The sequence below is a fragment of the Chrysemys picta genome, chromosome 3 (genome assembly GCF_011386835.1).
Source record: "Chrysemys picta bellii isolate R12L10 chromosome 3, ASM1138683v2, whole genome shotgun sequence".
NCBI lineage: Eukaryota > Metazoa > Chordata > Testudines > Emydidae > Chrysemys > Chrysemys picta.
This window is the reverse complement of record NC_088793.1, coordinates 109,493,419-109,516,236: the sequence shown is the minus strand read 5'-3', so window position 1 is coordinate 109,516,236 and position 22,818 is coordinate 109,493,419. Positions and strand designations below refer to the sequence as shown.

The 22,818-nt window shown below is 42.3% G+C and overlaps 1 protein-coding gene across 6 annotated transcripts in view; it reads right to left on the bottom strand.

Annotated features, from left to right (window-relative positions):
• Positions 1–22,294, bottom strand: part of UTRN (utrophin) — a 568,432-nt gene extending 546,138 nt beyond the window's left edge. For 2 of the 6 annotated variants that reach the window (XM_065588778.1, XM_065588775.1), the window contains exons 1-2: positions 20,960–21,046; positions 19,982–20,148 (exon numbers count right to left, since the gene is read on the bottom strand). In XM_065588778.1, coding sequence (XP_065444850.1) covers positions 19,982–20,060 — 79 coding nt within the window. In that variant the 5' untranslated portion in view covers positions 20,061–20,148; positions 20,960–21,046. Of the gene's footprint in view, positions 1–19,981; positions 20,149–20,959; positions 21,047–21,681 lie in introns of those variants that run through there. The other 4 variants (XM_065588781.1, XM_042848216.2, XM_065588777.1 and 1 more) reach the window with 4 other exon arrangements.
• Between the last annotated feature and the right edge of the window lie 524 nt (positions 22,295–22,818).

The following is a 22,818-nucleotide window of genomic DNA, read 5'->3' as shown; positions in this document are numbered from 1 at the left end:
GCTAAAAGTCAGGCAGTGTGGCCGCTGTTTGTCGGCACTTTTGCGGACAAAATACTTTCACCCCAACAAGTGGTATTCACATTGTCGACAGGAGAACACTCCTGCCAACAACGCGCTGTTCACACTGACACTTGCCAAGGCAAAACTTTTGTCTTTCGGGCAGGGTGCAGGGAGGAGTTAGGACCTCTGAACGACAAAAGTTTTGTTGCTCAATTTCCAGTATAGACATAGCCTAAGTCTTTTTATTTTCCTTCAGTTTGCCTCTGGCACCAAGTTTGTTGCTCCTCCCTACAACTTATCTTAGAGAGAGTAAAGTGCTAATTCAGATTTGTAGATACAGGGAAGTTGTCGATGGTGTTAGTCCAAACAAGTCCATTAGCAAGTGATACTTCCCCTACTCTTTACATTATCGCTTTTGATAAGAATACCAATATTTATTTTAATCAACATATTCATTCTTTACAATTCTGGAACTCATTGGCATGGAGCTGCTACAGGGTTCGGTCATGCGCAACTGTGTCATACACTTATTCAAAAACTGACTGGTTTTGACTGGATGGTTTAAGTGAAAGCCATTTGGGATTTTTCATTAGCTGGAAATTTTTCAAGTCAAAGAAAGCAAAGAACAGATCTTGTCCTTGTGTCTTCTTTATGGAGATGAAAATCCACATTAGTACCCTTGTTTAGTATTATTGCCCTATATAAAGTGATAACTATACAGCTCTGCCTCCTGATAAAAGGAGTGATAAGAATATATTAACATAAAACCCTCTCTCTCAAATTATTGGGAGAAAAGAGGTCAAAGAACTGCTGAGAAAGCTTTGCTCACAAAGATCTGGAAAGATAGGTCATTGGGGCTGTTTATCATGGACATTATTTCGAAGAAGAAGAAGAAAAAAAGAAACCTACAGTTCACATGGAATTCATTAACATTATGCTTCCAAACTTCTAAACCCATTTCCTTCAATATTTCACAATTAAATAAGCACATTTCTCAACGGCTGATCCAGGCAAAAAGTCTGAAGCTTAGCTGTTCTCAGCTTTAATTGTGTCCACACCCTCATGCTCCCTCTGGAAAAAGGAAAAAAAAAAAGAGAGACTGTATAAAGATGTGTGAGGGGCCTGTCCAACATTCTTGTGTAAGGGAAGGCACTGCCATGTGTAAAGGAAGTTGGGAGGGACATCAGAGTTCAATTCTCCTCTCAGTTCATAAGAAAGGAGACTGTGGCAGGCACTGTATTGAAGCTAGGGGAATAAAAGATTTCACTCAACTATGAAGTGGCCTCCTCTAGCTAACTAATGGCTGGTCTCCAAAGGGAGACATGTCTAGCCCACCTCAGCCCCAGGGCAAAACTACCACTTTTTTTGTTTTGTGGCTTTTTTAAACAAACAAACACACAGAGTGGAGAGAATAGAGGGGGAATAAAAAGAATAATGGATAGGATCTTGAGGGAGACCAACCTTATTAGGAGCGAGGAGGATAGAAAAGGAACACATTATAAATGTAACTAGTTTTCTGACCTTTACTCTTCCAAGTATGCGAACAAGAGTAAATCTCAGCAGCAGTTCCTACACTTGAGCAGCTGGGGAGGAGGAGAGAGAGAATTGATAGAGACCGTGTTTATACTACTGCCACTACAGCAGCACAGCTCTGGCTCTGTGCTGCTGTAGCACCCATAACGTAGATGTTTCCTACAGCAATAGGAGGGTTTTTCATTGCTGTTGGTAATCCCTCACACCAAATGGCAGTAGGTAGGTCCAGGCATTAGGTCTGGATAGCTTTGGTTCTCAGGGGCGTGAATTTTTTTTTATACAACTGAGCACTGTAGTTATGTTGATCTAACTTAAGAACAGCCATACTGGGTCAGACCAAAGGTCCATCTAGCCCAGTATCCTGTCTTCTAACAGTGGCCAATGCCAGGTGCCCCCAGAGGGAATGAACAGAACAGACAATCATCAAGTGATCCATCCCGTGTCACCCATTCCCAGCTTCTGGCAAACAGAGGCTAGGGACACCATCCCTGCCCATCCTGGCTAATACCCATAGAATATCAGGGTTGGAAAGGACCTCAAGAGGTCATCTAGTCCAACCCCCTGCCCATTGATGGGCCTATCCTCCATGAACTTATCTAGTTCTTTTTTGAACCGTGTTAGTGTCTTGGCCTTCACAACATACTCTGGCAAAGAGTTCTACAGGCTGACTGTGCGTTGTGTGAAAAAAATATTTCCCTTTTGTTTGTTTTAAACCTGCTGCCGCTTTATTTCATTTGGTGGCCCCCAGTTTTTCCGTTATGAGAAGGAGTAAACAACACTTTCTTGTTTACTTTCTCCACACCAATCATAATTTGATAGATCTCTATCATATCCCCCTTAGTCGTCTCTTTTTCAAGCTGGAAAGACCCAATCTTATTAAACTCTCCTCATACGGAAGCCGTACCATACCCCTACTAATTTTTGTTCCCCTTTTCTGTACCTTTTCCAAGTCCAATATATCTTTTTGAGATGGGGAGACCACATCTGCACACAGTATTCAAGATGTGAGTGTACCATGGATTTATATAGGGGCAATATGATATTTTCTGTCATATTATCTATCCCTTTCTTAATGATTCCCAACATTCGGTTTGCTTTTTTGACTGCTGCTGCACATTGAGTGGATGTTTTCAGAGAACTATCCACAATGACTCCAAGATCTCTTACTTGAGTGGTAACAGCTAATTTAGACCCCATCATTTTATATGTATAGTTGGGATTATGTTTTCCAATTTGCATTACTTTGTATTTATCAACACTGAATTTCATTTGCCATTTTAAAAAAGAACAGGAGTACTTGTGGCACCTTAGAGACTAACAAATTTATTAGAGCATAAGCTTTCGTGGACTACAGCCCTCTTCGGATGCATCCGAATAAGTGAGCTGTAGTCCACAAAAGCTTATGCTCTAATACATTTGTTAGTCTCTAAGGTGCCACAAGTAATCTGTATCCGCAAAAAGAACAGGAGTAACACGGCTGCTACTCTGAAATTTGCCATTTTGTTGCCCAGTCACAGTTTTGAGAGATCCTTTTGTAGCTCTTTGCAGTCTGTCTGGGACTTAACTATCTTGAGTAGTTTTGTATCATCTGCAAATTTTGCCACCTCACTGTTACCCCTTTTTCCAGATCATTTATAAATATGTTGAATAGAACTGGGCCCAGTACAGACCCCTGGGGGACACCACTATTTACCACTCTAAAGTTCTGACCATTATTCCTACCCTTTGTTTCCTATCTCTTAACCAGTTATCAATCCATGAGAGAATCTTCCCTCTTATCCCAAGACTGCTTACTTTGCTTAGGAGCCTTTGGTGAGGGACCCTGTCAAAGGCTTTCTGAAAATCTAAATACACTATATCCACTGGATCCCTCTTGTCCACATGCTTGTTGATCACCTCAAAGAATTCCAGTAGATTGGTGAGGCATGATTTCCCTTTACAAAAACCATGTTGACTATTCCCCAACAAATTATGTTCATCTATGTGTCTGACAATTTTATTCTTTACTACAGTTTCAACCAAGTTACCCAGTACTGAAGTCAGGCTTACCGGCCTGTAATTGCCAGGGTCTCTGCTGGAGCCCTTTTTAAAAATTGGTGTCATATTTGCTATCTTCCAGTCATTTGGTACAGAAGCTGATTTAAATGATAGGTTACAGTTAGTAGTTCTGCAATTTCACATTTGAGTTCCTTCAGAACTCTTGGGTGAATACCATCTGGTCCCAGTGACTTATTAGTGATAGTTTATCAATTTGTTCCAAAACCTCCTCTAATGACACCTCAATCTGGGACAGTTCCTCAGATTTTTCACCTAAAAAGAATGGCTCAGGTTTAGGTATCTCCCTCACATCCTCAACCATGCACAGAATTAATTTAGTTTCTCCACCATGGCCTTCTTGCCCTTGAGCATCTCAATCACCCAGTGGCCCCCAGTAGCAGGCTTCATGGTTCTGATGTACTTAAAAAAAGTTTGCTATTATTTTTTGATTCTTTGGTTAGCTGTTCTTCAAATTCTTTTTTGGCGTTCTTAATTCTATGTTTACACTTCATTTGCTAGAGTTTATGCTCCTTTCTATTTTCCTCACTAGGATTTAACTTCCACTTTTTAAAGGATGCTTTTTTGCCTCTCACTGCTTCTTTTACTTTGTTGTTTAGCCATGGTGGCTCTTTTTTGGTTCTCCTATGTTTGTTAATTTGGGATATACATACAAGTTGAGTCTCTATTATGGTGTCTTTAAAAAGTTTCCATCCAGCTGGCAGAGATTTTACTTTTGGTGCTGTACCTTTTAATGTCCGTTTAACTAATCTCCTCATTTTTGTGTAGTTCCCCTTTCTGAAATTAAATGCTACAACAGGGGTAGGCAACCTATGGCACGTGTGCCAAAGGAGGCATGCAAGCTAATTTTCAGTGGCACTCTCACTGCCCGGGTCCTGGCCAACGGTTGGGGGGGTGAGGGGGGAGCTCTGCATTTTAATTTAATTTTATAGACTTACAGAAAGAAACCTTCTAAAAACATTAAAAAGGTATTAGTGGCATGCAAAACCTTAAATCAGAGTGAAAAATGAAGACTCGGCACACCACTTCTGAAAGGTTGCCGACCCCTGTGCTACAGTGTTGGTCTGCTGTGGTGTTTTCCCCACCACAGGGATGTTAAATTTAATTATATTATGGTCACTATTACGAAGTGGTCCAGCTATACTGACCTCTTGGACCAGATCCTGTGCTCCACTTAGGACTAAATCAAGAATTGCCTCTCCTCTGGTGGGCTCCAGGGCAAGCTGCTCCAAGAAGCAGTCATTTAATGTGGCAAGAAACTTTATGTACCCAGTCAATATAGGAATAGTTGAAATCCCCCATTATTAATTATTATTATTATTATTATTGAGTTTTTTTAAATAGCCTCTATAATCTCCCTGAGCATTTCACAGTCACGATCATCATCCTGGTCAGGTGGTCTGCAATATATCTCTACTGCTATATTCTTCTTCTTAAAGCATAGAATCGCCATGGATAGCAATTCCATGGTACAGTTTGGTTCATTTAAGATTTTTACTTCATTTGATTCTACACTTTCTTTCACATATAGTGCCACTCCCCCAGCAGCACAACCTGTTATGACCTTCAGATATATTTTGTACCTTGGTATTACTGTGTCCCATTGATTATCCTCATTCCACCAAGTTTCTGTGATGCCTATTATATTAATATTCTCATTTAATACGAGGCACTCTACTTCACCCATCTTATTATTTACCAATGCTAGATGTCTATATAAGCACTTTAAAAACTTGTCACTTTTTAGCTGCCTGCCATTACATGACATAATTGAATGAGACTTTTTTTCATTTGACTGTTTTTCCATCAGATCCTACCTGTATTTTATCATCTTCCATCCTCTCCTCCTTATTAGGACATAGGGAATCTCCATTTATAGATCCTCCCCTAAGGGATGTCCAAACCACGTGCCCCTCCACACCTGTCGGCTTTTCCCCAGCCCTTGGTCTACACTTAAGTTAGAGCAGTTTTTAAACTAAGACAGAGTATATGTTCCATGATCCCAATTCTATTCAACTTTCACAATTGTTAACAGCACAGATCATCTTCATGGGGGGAAGGGAACCTACTCCAGACACCCCAAGTAGCAGAAGACGACATCAGTCAAATGGCCTGCATTTCATCAAGGAGCCTAGCAACTGCAGTGGAAGATTGAGAGGAACTGAAAAGATAGGCGTAAGTGTAGCAAAGAAGGGCTGGAGGCACCAACTGGTCAGTTTTCTTTAAAACTGAATTTATTTTCCATTAGCTCAATAATTTGTACATGGCTAATTATGAAACAACTCTGTTTTCTTGCTGAAAGTTAATGAAGCGTTTGAACTTGTATAAGGTGCACTGACTTCAAAGAAGGGGGGGGGGGGGGGGATGAACTAGTGGGACAGCAGCTACTAGTGAGTCTAAGAAGTGCCATTATGTACTCCTATTCTCCCTTCCCTCTACTCAATTATGGGGAAGCCCCGGTTGTGGTTCTATAATTAAAGTGGAGTTGAGTTTTGTATTTCAAACAGGGTTTCAACCACTGTTATATATCAAGATTACAGTGCATCTTCCCCAAAATTACAGCACTTTCTCTTTTAGGACAAAATGAATTTTCTGAGAATTTATAAGTGAATCCATTAGTTAGTTTAGGAGTTAGCATGAATTAGAAATGGCTCCTCTAAGAAATGTATTACCTTGCATCAGGCCATCCTTTTGTCCCAAATGATCTTAATAAAATAATGCAAACTCTTCAAACTTGAAAAAAAGGAAGACAACAAAAATGGTGACAACCGGAAGGAGAAAAAAATACTTTGAAGCACTTACTGGAACGCTGACGACAACTGAGATACCAAACCACTAATCAGAAGGATTCCTCATTGCTCCTGGACACAAACAGTAGCAGAATAGAACATTCTCTACTACAGGCCTGCACAACATGCGGCCCAGGGGCCATATGCGGCCCGCGTGGGCTCATTGTGTGGCCCGCGGGCGGAGGGGGGGGGTGAGTAGACAAGCAGCGGGTGAGGGAGGGGGGCTGAGTAGGTGAGCGAGCGGGCAGTGGCAGGGAATGAGTAGGCGATCCGGGAGGGTGGAGGGCTGAGGAGATGAGTGGGCAGGCAGTGGCGGGGGGTAAGGAGGCGAGCCAGGGCAAGGGAGTTGAGGAGGCGAGTGGTGAGTCGGTTGCTGACCTGTTCTACTGATCTGGTCTTGCTTCCATCCCCTCTCCCAGGGCCGGCTCCAGGCACCAGCAAAACAAGCAGGTGCTTGGGGCGGCACATTTCTAGGGGCAGCATTCTGGTGCCAGCCATCATAGATGCCGACTCCGGGGCATGGGAAAAAAGTGCCCTCGCTGCCCCAGCTCGCCTCTGCACCGCCTACTCCCCTGAATGCGCCACTGCTCCGCTTCTCCCCCCTCCCTCCCAGGCTTGCCACGTGCGAAACCGCTATTTCGCGCAGCAAGGCTGGGAGGGAGGAGAAGCCGAGCGGCGGGCGCTCGGGGGAGGCGGCGGAGGTGAGCTGGAGTGGGGAGCGGTTCCTCTAACCCCCCCATTACTTCCTGCGCCCCCCCACCCTAGCTCACCTCTGCTCCGCCTGCTCCCCTGAACGCGCTGCTGCTCCGCTTCTCCGCTCTCCCTTGCCTGAGAGGGACAGGGGAGAAGCACAGCAGCGGCATGCCTGGGGGAGCAGGCGGAGTGGAGGTGAGCTAGGGCGGGACGTCACGGGGGGCCCATAGGAAGCAATGGGGGCGAGAAATGCGGCACGCCACGGGAGGAGGCGGTGCTGGGGATTTGGGGAAGGGGTTCGGAAGGGGTGGAGTTGGGGTGGGGCCAGGGGCACGAAAAAGAAAGGGGAGGCGGCCAAAAAATTTTTTGCTTGGGGCGGCAAAAATCCTAGAGCTGGTCCTGCCCTCTCCAAGCGTTGCAGCTGTCCAGAGGTGCCTGCCTTCCACACCTTCCTCATTCACACCTCATTCATTCAACAGGGCAATCGATTACAAAGTGGGAGGGGAAGATCTTATTCTACTTCTAGCAAAAAGACATTTTTCTTTTACCTTAATTATACTACCTTAGGGGCCCACTATAACATATTACCGAGGTCCAATACTGCTGTTTCGGTGGGGCGGCGCTGGGGAAGAGGGTTTAATTCCGTGGAGCAGATGGCACGCGGGGGGGCGTTCGGTGGCGCTGGGGAGGTTGTTTCCGTGGGGTGGGCAGTGCTGGGGGGGGTGTTGTGTTTCGGGGGGGCTGGGTGACGCTGGGGGGGGTTGGCGGCGCTTGGGGGGTTTCGGCCCTCAGCTGTTTTCTTTGGAATAATATGGCCCTCGCCGCTTTACAAGTTGTGCAGGCCTGCTCTACTACCTTCATGAGCCCAGACAGCACATCCCTTCTTCTCCAATGAAGTCCTTGGTACTGATATAGTCTAGCCTTCATTACCGACCAGGCTAGACAGCTGCAATTCCTTCTGTCCAGGGCTGAAGACAGACGCTCACATCACCCAGCAGCTGATTTATTGAGCAACAAAGGCCAGAGAGAACATCACTCCTATGCTCTGTGACTCCTGATGACTCCATATTCATTCACCGATTGAATTTAAAGTTTTACTCCTAATCTACAACGCTTTGAATGGGCTACAACCAGGCTATATATAAGGACTTGTCTACATGAGCATTTAGTTCCTGGAAAGTTGGGGTGAAAATTTACCCCACACTAGCCTGCTGGGGACCGATCATCCATGTTGACCCTGCTAACGTGCATTAACAGTTTGTTGTTGTGCTTTGATCTAGTCCTCCTTGAAATAAAACTAGAGCAAAGCACATTAACAAACTATTAATGGGCATTAGCAGGGTCCACACAGACAGTCAGCAACAGACACATCCCAGCTTGCCATGGATTAAAGGCATGGCTACATTAAAGCGTTTACTTAACTATTCCCCCACCAACATAGCACTGTCCACACTGGCACTTATGTCAGTGTAACTTATGTCACTTGGGGGTGGGGGGGGTAGGCGGTGATTTATTCACACCCCTGAGCAACACAAATTATGCCAACATAAGCTGTAGTGTAGACATAGCCTAAATGTTCATATATACAAGCCTGAAGAGACCACTTATCAATCCCCAAGCAAACAAGTTGGGGACACTCTAAAGGGACACTATAGCTAAGCCCCATATAAAGATTCCTGAGCACAGGTGCAACACAGTGAAAGCAGGAGAAATCTGAACATGTAATGCCATCCCAGAAGCCATCAGACCAAAGCAGACAGTTTTCAGAATATAACTAAGTTCCATCACTTCAGGACAGCCTTTCCCCAGCAAAGGGCCTTCCCCCACTACTGAAATCTGTTCCCATGGGATCCAAGAGGAAAAGAGCAGCAGGACATCTTTATGGAAAGTCAAGACAGAGAGATGGGGCTCCCTTTGTGAGTGATTTATGCTAACCCTAGTTGTTGCTCAATACCAGGTTATATCAGATAGATATCTCAGAAGAATTTAAGATAAAAAAGGTGGACCTGTTGTGGCATTTAAATACCACTTCACCCAAACTCATTTTATGTAACAGCTTTTACATAGCCATATTTTAGTTCGAGACCAGAGATATGCATGCTATTCCCAACACGCACCTAACTGCCCAAATAAATTCATCTATGCAGTACTTTCCTTTGTTCATCCAAAATTGTTTGCTTTTCATTTTCTTTCTATTAAATACCAGCCAAAATATTTAGCATTTTATCCGTAACACTTTTTCCTTTTCAATAATTTGTGACATAATATTTTAGGGGCGTATTCCTTCTTAAAATTCCCTCCTTTGACACTTCAAATGGGGTGGAGGAGGAGGGAACTACACACTTTTTTTTAAATCAAATGTAGCCAGTACAGAGAGATTAACAAAAACTATTTGTTAAATGGATTGTGAACATTTTTCCAAAATATTTTGTTCCAAGACTCAAAACCTCACATTTCTCCCAAGCTAACTGCATAACCCAGCATCTGCCCTTACCAGTATACCTGTCAAATTCCATATCATTCTTAACTGAATTACTTTGTTCCACCTCCACCAGGTTTCGTATCACTAGCAAATTTTTAAGGCCAGAAAGAAACACTTGGACTGCCTAGTCTAACTTCCTGCACAACACAAGCCATAACTTCTGGGTGATTAGACAAAATTGTCACATGTTCCTTCTCAGTATCCCACAGAAATTTTTTTTTCAACTATATACATCCTAAAAACCAATCCACGTGTCACTCAGTCACAATTTCTTTCACTCACAAGTACCCAACATTTTTAAATACACAAGTTACTACTTTGTTCATATAAATATGCCACATTCTATCAGCACAATACGCATGCCAATCAGCAGTTTTCCCACAGCTCTTCCTCAGGCAAGAACACAAATTTTAACCCTCGTATAACCTGAAAGAAAACCTAGAGCACAACAGGTATATTGCTTAATTTTCAGAGGTGCTCAGCACCTGCTCCAAATGAAGTCATAGATATAAGAGTTGGCAGAACCTCTGAAATCAGACAAATGTGCTAAATGGGATGAAGGTATTAGTTAGCAATAATATTACTGTACAAGGAAACAATGAGACAATATTGGTCAGCATAACAAACAGTGATCTCAGCACATCAGCAGCCTTGGCGTTATCAAGTTTTTTTGTATGCGTAACTGAAGGGGAGTTTTTAGGAAGGATTTAGATTTTAAAATCCTAATAAAATAAAATAATAATAATAATAATAATGGGGGTGGAAGTGTAAAGCTTTTTCTAGACTGTATAGTGAATACTTTCTAATAACATCACTACTCTAGTCCATGCTATGCCTTTTACTTAACAGCCCCTCTCATGCTACTGAGGCCCACATTCAGAATTGCTCAGCCAATCAGAAAGAAGGAGTATATTGTGCAGGAGTATTCTGAACCTCACACTAATAGGATTTCTGGACACTAGAGGAAACTGCAGCTACAGTACACTTTCTGTAGATATTCTTCTGCCATGATTTCCAGTTTTGGAATATCCTTTTCTAGGTACAATGAGTTAGATTCTCAAACCCGCTCTGTTCCCTTTGTATTGCACAGGCAGAGAAAATGGAACAGAAACTGCTTGTGATCAGCTGAGAATATCCATACCTCTACTCCAGAGTGGGAGAGGCCCTACAGGCACAGAACTGGCTCTGACACTTTCTACTTTGCAGCCTCTACCTCACGGAGTGGGGAGAGATGTGTTGCAGAAGGGACCAGAGTTCAGCTGGAGCCCCCTAGCTACTCTAACCCCATGGGGAAGGAGTGCCCTGAGGACAGTAATCAGCTCCCCAACAGCCCCTCATTCTGCCAAGCCTAGCAAATGCACAAGGTAATTGACCCAGTAAGTGTTGCTGAGGAAGTGGGAGGTGCGCTTCTTCTCTCCCCTCCCCCCACTTTATTGCTTTGCGTAAATCTGTTTGGCATTTCCTCATTTTGGCTTGTTTTTTGACTTTTGTTCCCCCCACACACACATACACACGCCCCTCAACATTAGCTAAGCTTCTGTATACGCCTTCCTCAAGTCCAAGTCAGTTATGCATATGACTTCCTCAGGTCAATCACTGTATCAGATTTCTTGACCGTCCCTTAAAAATAACTCACATATTCTAAACAAAAATCGCAGTTTTCGCATTCATAGATTCCGAGGCCAGAAAGGACCAGCATGATCTAGTCTGACCTCCTGTGTAACACAGGCCATAGAACTTCCCCAAAATAATTCATAGAGCAGATCTTTTAGAAAAAAAAAAAAGTCAACCTCGATTTAAAAATGGTTAATGATGGAGAATCCACTATGATCCTTCATAAATTGTTCCAATGGTTCTTTACTCGCACTGTCAAAAATTTACCCCTTATTTTGAGCCTGAATGTGTCTAGGTTCAACTTTCAGCCATTGGATCATGTTATACCTTTCTCTGCAAAGTGTTTTCTAAGTGTTCCTTTATGCTGTCTCCATCCAGAGTTTCCACTGACTCCACACCTGTTCCGCTTTGTATTTAGCTGTGACGGTACGTTTGCCAGGCCAAAGAAGAGCTCTGTGCAAGTCTGAAAGCTTGTCTCTCTTACCAACAGAAGTTCGTCCAATAAAAGATATTACCTCAGCCACCTTGTCTTTTTAATATCCTGGGCCCAATACAGCTACAACTACACTGCATTTTGCAGCTGCTGGCATTTATAAATCTGCAGTTTCTTGAATAATCCCGTTGTCTTGACTTGTGTGGAACCATTTCCATTATTCTCTCTCTAGTCTCACAGAGGTTTATTTATTCATCTGCCCAGTTACTTTTGCAGATACTTTTAAAATTCCTTCCCTTCACTTTGAATAAAATAATCACTTTCTGAAATTTTAGCTTATTTGTGTCCCTTCTTAATTCCAGAAATTTAACAGAGAAAACCAGACTCCTGACATGCGCTAACCATTAAGTTATCCTTCCACCAACACAAGTCCACCAATGGAAACCACAGCCCCATACCGAAGGGGGGGGGAAAAAGTGCAACTTTCCCCTACACTGTGCTGGGAGCATTTCAGTATGCAGGAGGGAGAACAGCTGCTCTCTTCTGACTTTTGAATTTCCATCAAGGGAGGGGTACTGTCCATCACAATGAAGGCAGAACAACATATTCAAAACATGCATAATCTTTACAGCTATAGATATGTCACAGCAGAGCATCTGTATCAGCTGGAGGATGGTCACAGTCAATTTGTTCTGCCTCTGTTCCCCACCCCCCGCAACACCCTCTGAATTATATTTTCCCAGGCTCTTTGCCAGTCCTCCAAACCCAAAAATGTTAGTTAAATATTGTCTTGCTCCTCCCTTTTCATAGACATGTGACACACGGTGCATGGTATAACCAAGAGTGTTTGCTCTACTAGGAGGAGTTTTCAGTGAGAGGAAAGGTAATTAAGTAATTTTATGAAAGATGCAAGTAATGACATAGCTAAGCCTTGCTAAATGGCTTGAATATAAAGTACATTACTGCAATCTTTAAGAATGTTATATATAGGACAGAGTACAATTAAGAGGTTTCCACACTAGAGTCGACTCATCCCCTCCCCCCCACTCAAACTTGTGAATGCTAAAATCTTCCCCAAAAGAATGTGTGTGTGTGTTAGGGGGTAGGGTTGACAAAGAATGTCAGCAGTCTGTACAAGCATGTTACCTATACTTGTGTTTTCACTTTCCTCTGAATCTGTCTGTCATAAATATGGGAAATATGGTTGCTTAAAATATATTACTTATATGATTCCAGGAACTAAAGAAGCTAGACATGAAGATTCACAGCTCGCAAACAGTGGTAAAAACACTGTAGCCATTAAAGGCAGAAGAAGATGTGAAGATTCTGCAATCATATTGATGGGAAACAAAAATAGGTTAAGAATTTGAGGAAGAGGGACCCTCCCTGTTCCCACCTCAAACCTCTCCGTGGCTGCAATTCTAGTGCAATAACAATGTGGGACTTGTTTGGTTGTTGTCTCTCCATCACAGCACTCCTGCATGGGGAGTTCAATTTGTTAATGCACTGACATTTATTTGTATTACCATAAAGCCCAGGATATCCAGTACCCATGGCTCTTCCGCTCATTCCAGGCAATCAGGTCAGGTTTGGAAATAGGAAATCATAGACTCAGACTTTAAGGTCAGAAGGGACCATTATGATCTTCTAGTCTGACCTCCTGCACAACGCAGGCCACAGAATCTCACCCACCCACTCCTGTAAGAAACCCTGACCTATGTCTGAGCTACTGAACTCCTCAACTTGTGGTTTAAAGACTTCAAAGTGCAGAGAATCCTGCAGCAAGTGACCCGTGCCCCACTCTGCAGAGGAAGGCGAAAAACCCCCAGGACCTCTGCCAATCTGCCCTGGAGGAAAATTCCTTCCCGACCCCAAATATGGTGATCAGAGAAACCCTGAGCATGTGGGCAAGCCTCACCAGCCAGACACCCAGGAAAGAATTCTCTGTAGTAACTCAGATCCCACCCTATCTAGTGTCCTATCACAGGCCATTGGGCATATTTACCGTTAATAGTCAAAGATCAATTAATTGCTGCTCAGAGAGGTGAAATCAGACCAGATTTTTCTACAAAACACAGAACAAAAAGACTGTCCCTTCCCCAAGGAGTTTACAATCTAAATATAAGGCAAATCAGAACAGATGGATACAGGGGAGTAACACGAAACAATGAGATGATATTAGTGACAGGTCATGACAGCTACCACGACAGGTAACAAAAAGTATTTCTGCTCCCCTGTTAATGTTTATAAGGTCTGTTTCAGTTAGCCATTTTCTCCCTAGCTATATAACTATATACAAAGTGAATACATACACAAAAGAGAAAAACCTGCTAACTTAAGTTTTAGCAATCTCAGTTATAAGCAAACTACTTATAATCGTAAGAGCTGCAAAATTTTCAGATGTGATTTTCAAATTCACAAGGCACAATTTGCTAAAGACACACAGCTTGAATTTTACAAGCAAAAAATTTATTTAAGGAAAAACCCAGAAGCCCCAGTGAGGAAAAGGCCTCATCCAAAGCCCATTTGAAATCAATGAGAGTCTTTCTGTTGACTTCAGTAGCCTTTGGATTCAGGCCAATCCCTTCTAGTTCAAATTTTTTTTATTAATGTTTAACAAGTTTCTGATTGCTACAATAGCACATATGTACAAATGCTCAAAGTGATACCATCACCAGCTGGTTTCTCTACATCACCAGTTAGTTAATAGCTGCTTCACCTGGCAATTTTTTGCACTAAAATGAGATTAGGACATGTGTTGCATACAATATATTTACCACTCACTGTTTTATGGGCCATCATCCAAGAACTATGGAATGAACAAGTCTTCTCAAAGCATGTCCCAAGGCAGGGGGAGATCTCAGCCAAACAGAGCTGTTGACTATCTAAATATCCTCATGAAGCAGTCATACTTCTCTACAAACAACAGCGTCAACTCCCAAAAGTGATCCTCAAAGACCTCTCAAAATAAAGTACAATTTTTAGATCAGTTCTTCCAAGACCCTGTCAACCACATTTAATTTAATTAAAAATGAAAGCTAGATCAGGAGAATTAAGCTCCTACCAATCTATTCTTGTACCTTAAAATGCACCTGAGGCACTCAGTAATATTCCAGAAATGTTTTGCCTGTCATGTCTTACTGTTTAATTATATACATTGCCATTGAAACTATCATGACAGATTTCAAGTGGGGCTTTTTCCTCAGTGTTTCATAATTAATCACAGCAAAAGTTCATCTGTTCTTCAAAACAGACTGATGACAGCACTGTTTTTCTCACCCACTATAAAGCAAGCATCCCCCTGCATTCCTTCTTGAAAGCTTCTTTTCAAAACCAAACACAAAAGCACTTATTTCCCCAAACGGATCTTTTTTTTAAAAAAGGTACATTCTAGATTACATATAAAAATAGTTAGTGTTATGGAAAACATATCTATTAAAATGATTTTTGTTTTAAGGAATAATACAGACATGTGTAAAGTTTGACCTATACCCATTTAATGTCTCCAGATGCGTGGAATACCCTATATAAGATGGTAATTATTTTACTTAAACAGAATATAACCATTCAATTGGCAGATATGCTATAGTTTTTCAAGCAAAACAAAAAACAAAAAGACACTAATATTTGTGCACTAAAGAGAGGCTAACAGTAAATACAGTTCTTCTGCAAACCTTGGGTTGGCTTCCATGTAATTGCCAGGATTAAAATAGTTATTACACAATATAGTTTTGGTCACAATCATTATATGTTATTCTAAACATTCAATAGATTTTTTTAAAAACAAAATATATAATTATGCAATACAGCTTTAATACACTATCTAATCAGAATATGTGTCTATATTTGTCTAGTATAAGTAGAGTATCTCCCAAAATTTGATAACTAATAAATCCTAATCAGACATACTTAAAAAGAAAACCTCACATCCTCAAGAGATTCTTCTTTAGAACTATGCTTTACAAGAAGGGTTATGGGATGAAACTAAATGTGTTTATGGTTAGTCAAACAAACAGGGTATTCTCAAGCATTTATGACTTACGAAGTCCACAGAAGTGCATCACTGTCTTGGAATATGTTTTCTTACTGATCGCTGAAGACGACAGAATTGGTAATGCATTCAATAATGTGTTTAGAACAGAGATGGGGCAGGGGTCCCAGGGGGGAGGAGGGCTGTCAAGAATGAGAGGAGGAGTTGGATGGGGTGGCGGAGGGTAGTCAGGGACAGGAGTTCTGGGGGCGGTCAGGAAACGGAGGGGGTTGGATGGGGCAGGAGTCCCGGAGGGGGGGGGGGTGGATGGGGGGGGTGAGGGCTGGACCAGTCCACCAACCGGTCCTCCATACAATTTCCAAAACCCAATGCAGCCCTCAGGCCAAAAAGTTTGCCTGCCCCAGAATCATTTATGTACTGGATAGGTCTTACTAATTCAAAAATATGATGTACCACCCTCACAATCTGAACATACAAGAACTCCCACGCACAGTGAATTTAATCTTTGAATGACAGAACTAGATCTTGAACTAAAACTTTTCTATAAACGTTAATATTTTTCCAAATATTCTTACGATGCAATTTTGAAGATATTAATGTTTTATTTTTAAAAAGGTAGGCATATAAAAGATCCATCCCCCTGCAAATTGGTCATGAAATTGTGTAACCCAGGATTCTTTTTCTTTGTGTAAATGATGTTTTTAAGTTGTTCCAACTTTTTTTTTTTGGGGGGGGTGTTTTTTTGTACTTTTATAGCAAATACCGTATGATGAAATGTATTTCTACAGAATATTCATTCTTCCCATCCTCCAACTGTATACTGCACTTATTTTTCCAAGTTTTTCTTTAAAATTAATGGCATTTTTAAATTAAGTTATAGTTCATTTTTAATTCCATAAAATTGAGAAATATCAGAAGACAAATGCACTGCTAAACATCCTAGGAGATCTGTAAGGCCTGATATATTAATAAATTACCATGAGTAAATACCATTTTAGCTCAAAACAAGTTTCTATCAATGGTTTCATCAATTAAGATAGTATGAATGCATAGAAAATTATAGAAATAGCTATCTGCTACTGAATTTTCCAAAGCCAGCTAATTAAAGCAGCAAATCTTACCAAGATTGGTCATGCACTCAGTTTGATTGTCTTCTTAGGTTTATACTATACATTCTTTCCCTGGCTCCCTCCTTTTTGAAATTCTGACATTCTACTGAGCACAAGTTACTATTTTACTGCTGAATTTTGCTCCCTAAATTATTAAAATAATCCAGACATCCTAAATAACATCTTGTTTGGCAGATTTCTTTATTTAGAAAAAGAACAAATAATGAATGGAAGAAAAGTTGGAAAAAAGTTAAACTTTTTGAATCTCAGGGTCTACGGTTATTTATTATTGTCTGGCTCCTACCCGCTGTGTGATTCCCCCAACACTTTTCCATAACAGTGAAAATGTTAATTCATAAAAATGGTTTAAAATACACACTGATATTTGTCAAAATTATAAAAAAATATAAATAGGCTTGGCTGAATTCAATCTAAGTGGCACTATATTACCCTCCCACAGAGGACCAAATTAGCTTTTTTTTAAATACGATTAAAAAAAAAAAATTGCACCACAGTAATGAGACATTTTAAACAAATATTTTGACAATTTAAATTGATGTGTAAATAAAATTCTGACAAGCAGCTGTTTTCTTACTTCCACTAATAATGAAAAGCTGTGCATGCATACTTACATTTCAGAATCATGAGAAGCAAAAACAATAAAAATAAAAAGACCCTTCCCTCACCATACAAGAAAAACAAAATCTTGTCCCATCCCCTATCCTCCCAAAAATATATTTGTGAAATCAGCTATTAAAAATAATTTGGGAGCATTTTATGAGAAGTGAATTATTTTATGTTAATATTTTTGTTGGACTCTGACCATTTGTATCTCTAGCATGAACAGCAACCCAAACTGAAAATACAAATGATAAATGGAACACTGGGTTGCTTCCCATTAAAGTGCCAACATGAATATCCCTTTAACTGGGGGGGCAGGGGGGAAGGAAGCTTTCAGTGGGTTAAGAGGAGGGGCAATTAGCCTTTATTTTAGACCTGGCAATTAGCCTTTAATTTGTTGCTGTCTATACTTGGATACATTATGTCCCTTTCATTAAAAAAAATCCCTCCCACAGGCTTAGTTATAAGGGCTGGTTCAGATCTCAGCTATGTAGTGTAATAATTAACTTTAAAGTATGTAGCGATGCATGCTGCATACCTGAGATCCAAATTTAGTGCTTAGGGGTTTTGAAAATGGGATTTAAAAAAAAAAAAAAAAATCCCATTTTCAATTTAGGCTAAAAAGTTGAATTAAGTCATTCCTGATTTTAGTATAAACATATCTTAAATATATAATTAATTTATGAGATCTGATGAAGTGGGTTTTAGCCCACGAAAGCTTATGCTCAAATACATTTGTTAGTCTCTAAGGTGCCACAAGTACTCCTGTTCTTTTTGCTGATACAGACTAACACGGCTGCTACTCTGAAAGAAGTAAGAAGGACTACTATAGATAGGTGTAGGTCCATATCAGAACAATGGAAACTACAGCACATTCTATTTATACAGAGGACTTATCAAATACAGCAATGATTCTGCAAAATGCCTGCAAAAATTACAGTATTTGTCACACACAAAAAACAGGTGCTCACCAACCCAGAATCCTTGGCCTATAGTAGACATTTCCAACCAGGTCAAATATGGTCCAGAACTTTGAAAAAAATATATGAATGAAACCACAAATAGTGTTTCACAAACTGTACTTCCAGAAGTTAAGAAAAAGCTTTCCACCTTCTGAACTCATGCACTTAAAAAAAAAAAAAAAAAAAAAAAGGGGGGGGGGGGGGGGGGAGGGAAATGGAGATTCCTAAAACTAAGCTGTGTTCAAAGGCCTGATGCAAAGACATCCAAAAATCAATTGAAAGATTGCCACTGATTTCAATGGGCTTTGGATCTGGTCCCAAATTTGTATCCTACTTAATTTGATACATCACCTGGATCGATCGGTCTTCAGCTGTCATTAAGACTAGGCCGATCACAACACATCCGCCATTCTTCTCACATACTTGCCTTTCTTCTCCACATTCGTCCGAAACGTTTTACAATGTCATCTTCCCACCTTTTTGGAGGCCGACCAGGTGGTCTTTTCTGTTCGCGTGGGTACCACTCAGTAATGATTGCGATCCACCTATTGTCCGTGAACCGTGCTATGTGGCCCGCCCATCGTATCTTGTTATATGTACACTAATTGCATATACATAATTTTGAGTCTTATCTACCTGCATTTACACTAGGACACAAATATATTTTGTAGTTACAAAGCCATTTTGTTACTATTGTAGTAAATGATTGGAAAAGTTCCAGTTTGTTACACTGTGGATATCAAATGTAGTCTGCCTTTAGGATAAAACACTGAATTAGGAAACCGAGTGTGTTCAGTTTTTGTCTCTGCATAAAGATTTCCTGGGTGCCCTTAAGCAAGTCATTTCACCTTTTTGTGCGACTGATCTATAAAACGGGGTAATAGACAGTTCCCTACTTGTTGTAAGAATAACTTCATTAATGTTTGTGAAGCACTCACATACAACAGCAATAGGAACTACAGAAAGGCCCATAAGCAGAACATTTAAAAATAATTCTGGAAAAAACATTATCCGGAAACTGTTTCTTTGACACAAAATGTTTTTGGTACAGGACATGTCTGTGGTGCTAAAGTCAGACAGTAGCATGTCAAAAAAGTAGATTCATTTTACAGCGTACTATTAAACATATAAAGCACCTTACAGTGTTGCAACCTGTAATAACCATTTTCCACAGCTCGAAATAAACACAGAAGCAGCCGCCAAAACTTGGTTGCGTAAGAGCACTTATTTAAACACATGCTTATTTACAAAATCTGAGGTAATTATAATGCAGAAGGTGGATCTTAAATAAAATGGATTTGGTTACCAATGTAGAGATATCCAATTATTATTTTTTATACATATGCACACACATTTTAGTTGAATCAGGAAGCCCCAGTTAGAATCAGGGCCTCCTAATGCTAGATACTACACAAACATATAAAAAGACAACAAAGTTGCAAGAACTTAAGACCGGGCCATAAATGGTCAGATCAAAGGTCCATCTAGCCCAGCAGTGGCCAATGCCTGGCGCCCCAGACGGAATGAACAGAACAGGTAATCAAGTGATCCATTCCCTGTGGCCAACTCCCAGCTTCTGGCAAACAGAGGCTAGGAACTTGTCAATTAAATGGCAGTTTGCATCACATAATTTGAGATATTTTCATAATCAATGATATATAAAGAAGCAGAAAAACAAAGTTGTATATCTCCAACCTACCAGATCTGGACTTAATGATATCACTGAATTCATTGTGTCCTCCACCAGGTCCTTCCTCTTGATCTGAAACCTTGGCCATCCTTGTACAGCCTTGAAATTCTTCTCTGGTATAATAGAAACTGTTTTTGGAAGAATTTGTATGTACAGGACTGTTTCAGCAATAATACCTAAAATAATATAGAAGGAAAAAAGTAGTTAAAGACTGATCATTCCATGTATAGATTAATAATTTCTGATTTAATACATGTGAACAATGGTATATGCTTGACATCATACATGTTTTCAGTGCTTATCAAGTGTTATAAATATCACTGTCATTAAAAAGTTCTGTTCCTCTTCCAATTAAAGAGCATTTTAACATAACTCACAAAGAAAAAAAGATTAAAATTTCTTTTCTACTCTGATTACAAGTTACAAAGAAAAAACACAGCCAAGGAAACTGCTTAATGTTAGTATACTGGGAAGTGCAAAATATACAAGTGAAATGAAAGTGAAGTCATTACATTTTAAATTTCCATGGGACATCAAAGAAAGACTTTGGGGCAAAGATCAAGAATTATGAAGCTTGTCATAACTGGAATATCAACATTGTATACCTAACTTTAAATCTTAGGTATTTGGAAATCAGTTCCACATTTCTTCCAATGCAACACTAATCAAACCACTATTAAGAACATTATCCTCACCACTTGCTAGTCACGCTCCACAGAACAGAAACAAACTCGGACTGGCTAGATTAACCCTTACTAGTGAGCAAATTATGAAGGAAGCAGTTTGCCCACTACCCCAGAGCCTGGCTCAGTTCCCAAACTTTACATATACACTCCTTACAAAGTTATATAGGGTGTTGAGTTACTTGTCTCCTACGGAGTTTAGTCACATAACATGAAAAAAGAGCGTGACTTTTTCTTCTTAATCATCACATCTTTCCCCACCCCCGACACACACACACACACACACACACACACACACACACACCTGTTTTCATCTAAATGACACCTGCAGAAAGGGAGAGCCGGGGGGAAGAGAGAGAAAGAAGTCGCCTCAAGATGCTATGGGCTGAGAAACAACTGTAACAAATTGGGTGGGAGAAGGGGAAAGAGGAAAGTGACCAAAGAGGTCCGATCACTAGAGCAATAACAACGCGGGGTGCAAGCTGGATTCAGCTGGCACACCACCATCTCCCCCTTCCCCGCCCCCGAGTAACCCAGAGCAACCTTTGCACCTATGGTCTCAATCTGTATCTTCCCCGGACACAGCCCGCAAGGCCCCCGAGCCGCGAGGGGCTGCACCCCCTTGGGTCCAGGCGTCGCCCTGGGCCTCCCTCGGCACCTGCTGCCACCCCAAAGGCGGTTACCAGCAGCAGACAGACACCACGTTATGGACATTGCTCTTCCCACGCGCGCCCCAGCCCGTGCGAGGGGCGGGAAAGGCACCTGCAGCCCCGAACGAGCCGCCCGCGGGTGGGGACCCTGGCTCCCCTCGGAAGGGTCTGGCTGAGGTTGAACCCCCCGCCCCGTTCGTGCCGGGGGCTCCTCCACCCGGGGTTGGGCGGCTGTCGCCTCCCCACGCGGGGAGAGAGGAGGCAAGTCCCGCAGGGGGAGCTCTCAGCCAGGACCCCTCCGGAGCAGGGCACAACACCCCCGTCCCCTTCCTCGCGGAGGCGCCGGCGTCCCGCCCCCGGGCTAGCGCTTACTCACCGGCTTACCTACTGCGCTGCGTGCCCAGCCCCGCTGCACCCCGGGGCCAGAGAGCTCCAGCTTCACGTGAAGCGCCCCGAGCTGCAGCTCCTCTCCCCTGCTCCCGGCCGGCCTTCCCACCGCCGGGACCGGGACAAGCGGCTGCAGAAGCCGCCCCAAACAAGCGGCAGCGAGTACAAAACAATCAATCGATTAAAAAAAAAAAAAAGCTTTTCCAGCTGAAGAATTCCTGCTTAATCTTCCCACCCCCCGAACACCTTCCTCCGCCCTCTCGCCGGGTCCTTCGGGAGTAGGAAGCGGCTCTAGCTGCCCCCCTTGCAGGCGGGCTCTCAGCAACTTTTTGTACAAGCTGTTGCTGCTCCTGCTGCTGCGTTCGTCCCCGAGATTTCCCCTTTGTTTGTAGGTGAGACAGGACGGGGCTGAGGCTCTGGGCAAGGCTGGCGCTAACCGCGCGCCTGCTTCCCTCCGGCCAAGCGAGCAAGAGGTGGCGGGACAGGCAGCGCCCGGGCTCTGAGTGCTCCCAGCTGCTCCTGCGCCTGGAACTTTGTTTGTTCCCAGCTCCCCCCTCCCCGCCCTCCGGCTAGAGCAGCGGCTGCTGCTGCACGCTGGCTATGGGAAAGTGGCGTGGCAGCATCATGTGACCGCCTGCCCTGTCAATCAACCCTCGGAGAACCTCTGCACGGGACGCCAGACCCAGCTCCCCAGCACAGCCTCAGGTTGCCCTTCTGTTTGGGGTGGCCGCTCTCCCCCTGCAGTGTGGGTGAAAATTAGAGGCCGTGTTTGCTAGCAGGGAAGGCTGTATTCTCTGGGTGGTTTCAGGGAGACCTTTCCAGTCTCCACATTGCCCCAGCCCAGCTTCAAGTTGTTCCCTAGCTGGGACCGAGTTACTTGAAGGAAGAGGAAGGCAGGAAAAGGACCCTGCACTGAAGGAATGAGCTTGAGCAACCTGAATGTTCAGAGACGCCCATCCAAACCACATATTTGCATGTACAAATGGGATAATGGTGCACACAATTTTGCCAGTTTGTACATGCAACTGACAGGCAGTGTAGAAATGCAAGACTTTGTGGGCACACCAGATGTGTCTAGCTTAAAAAAGGTGGCCCTCTCTGTAGTCTAGTCAAGAATTTTCCAGTC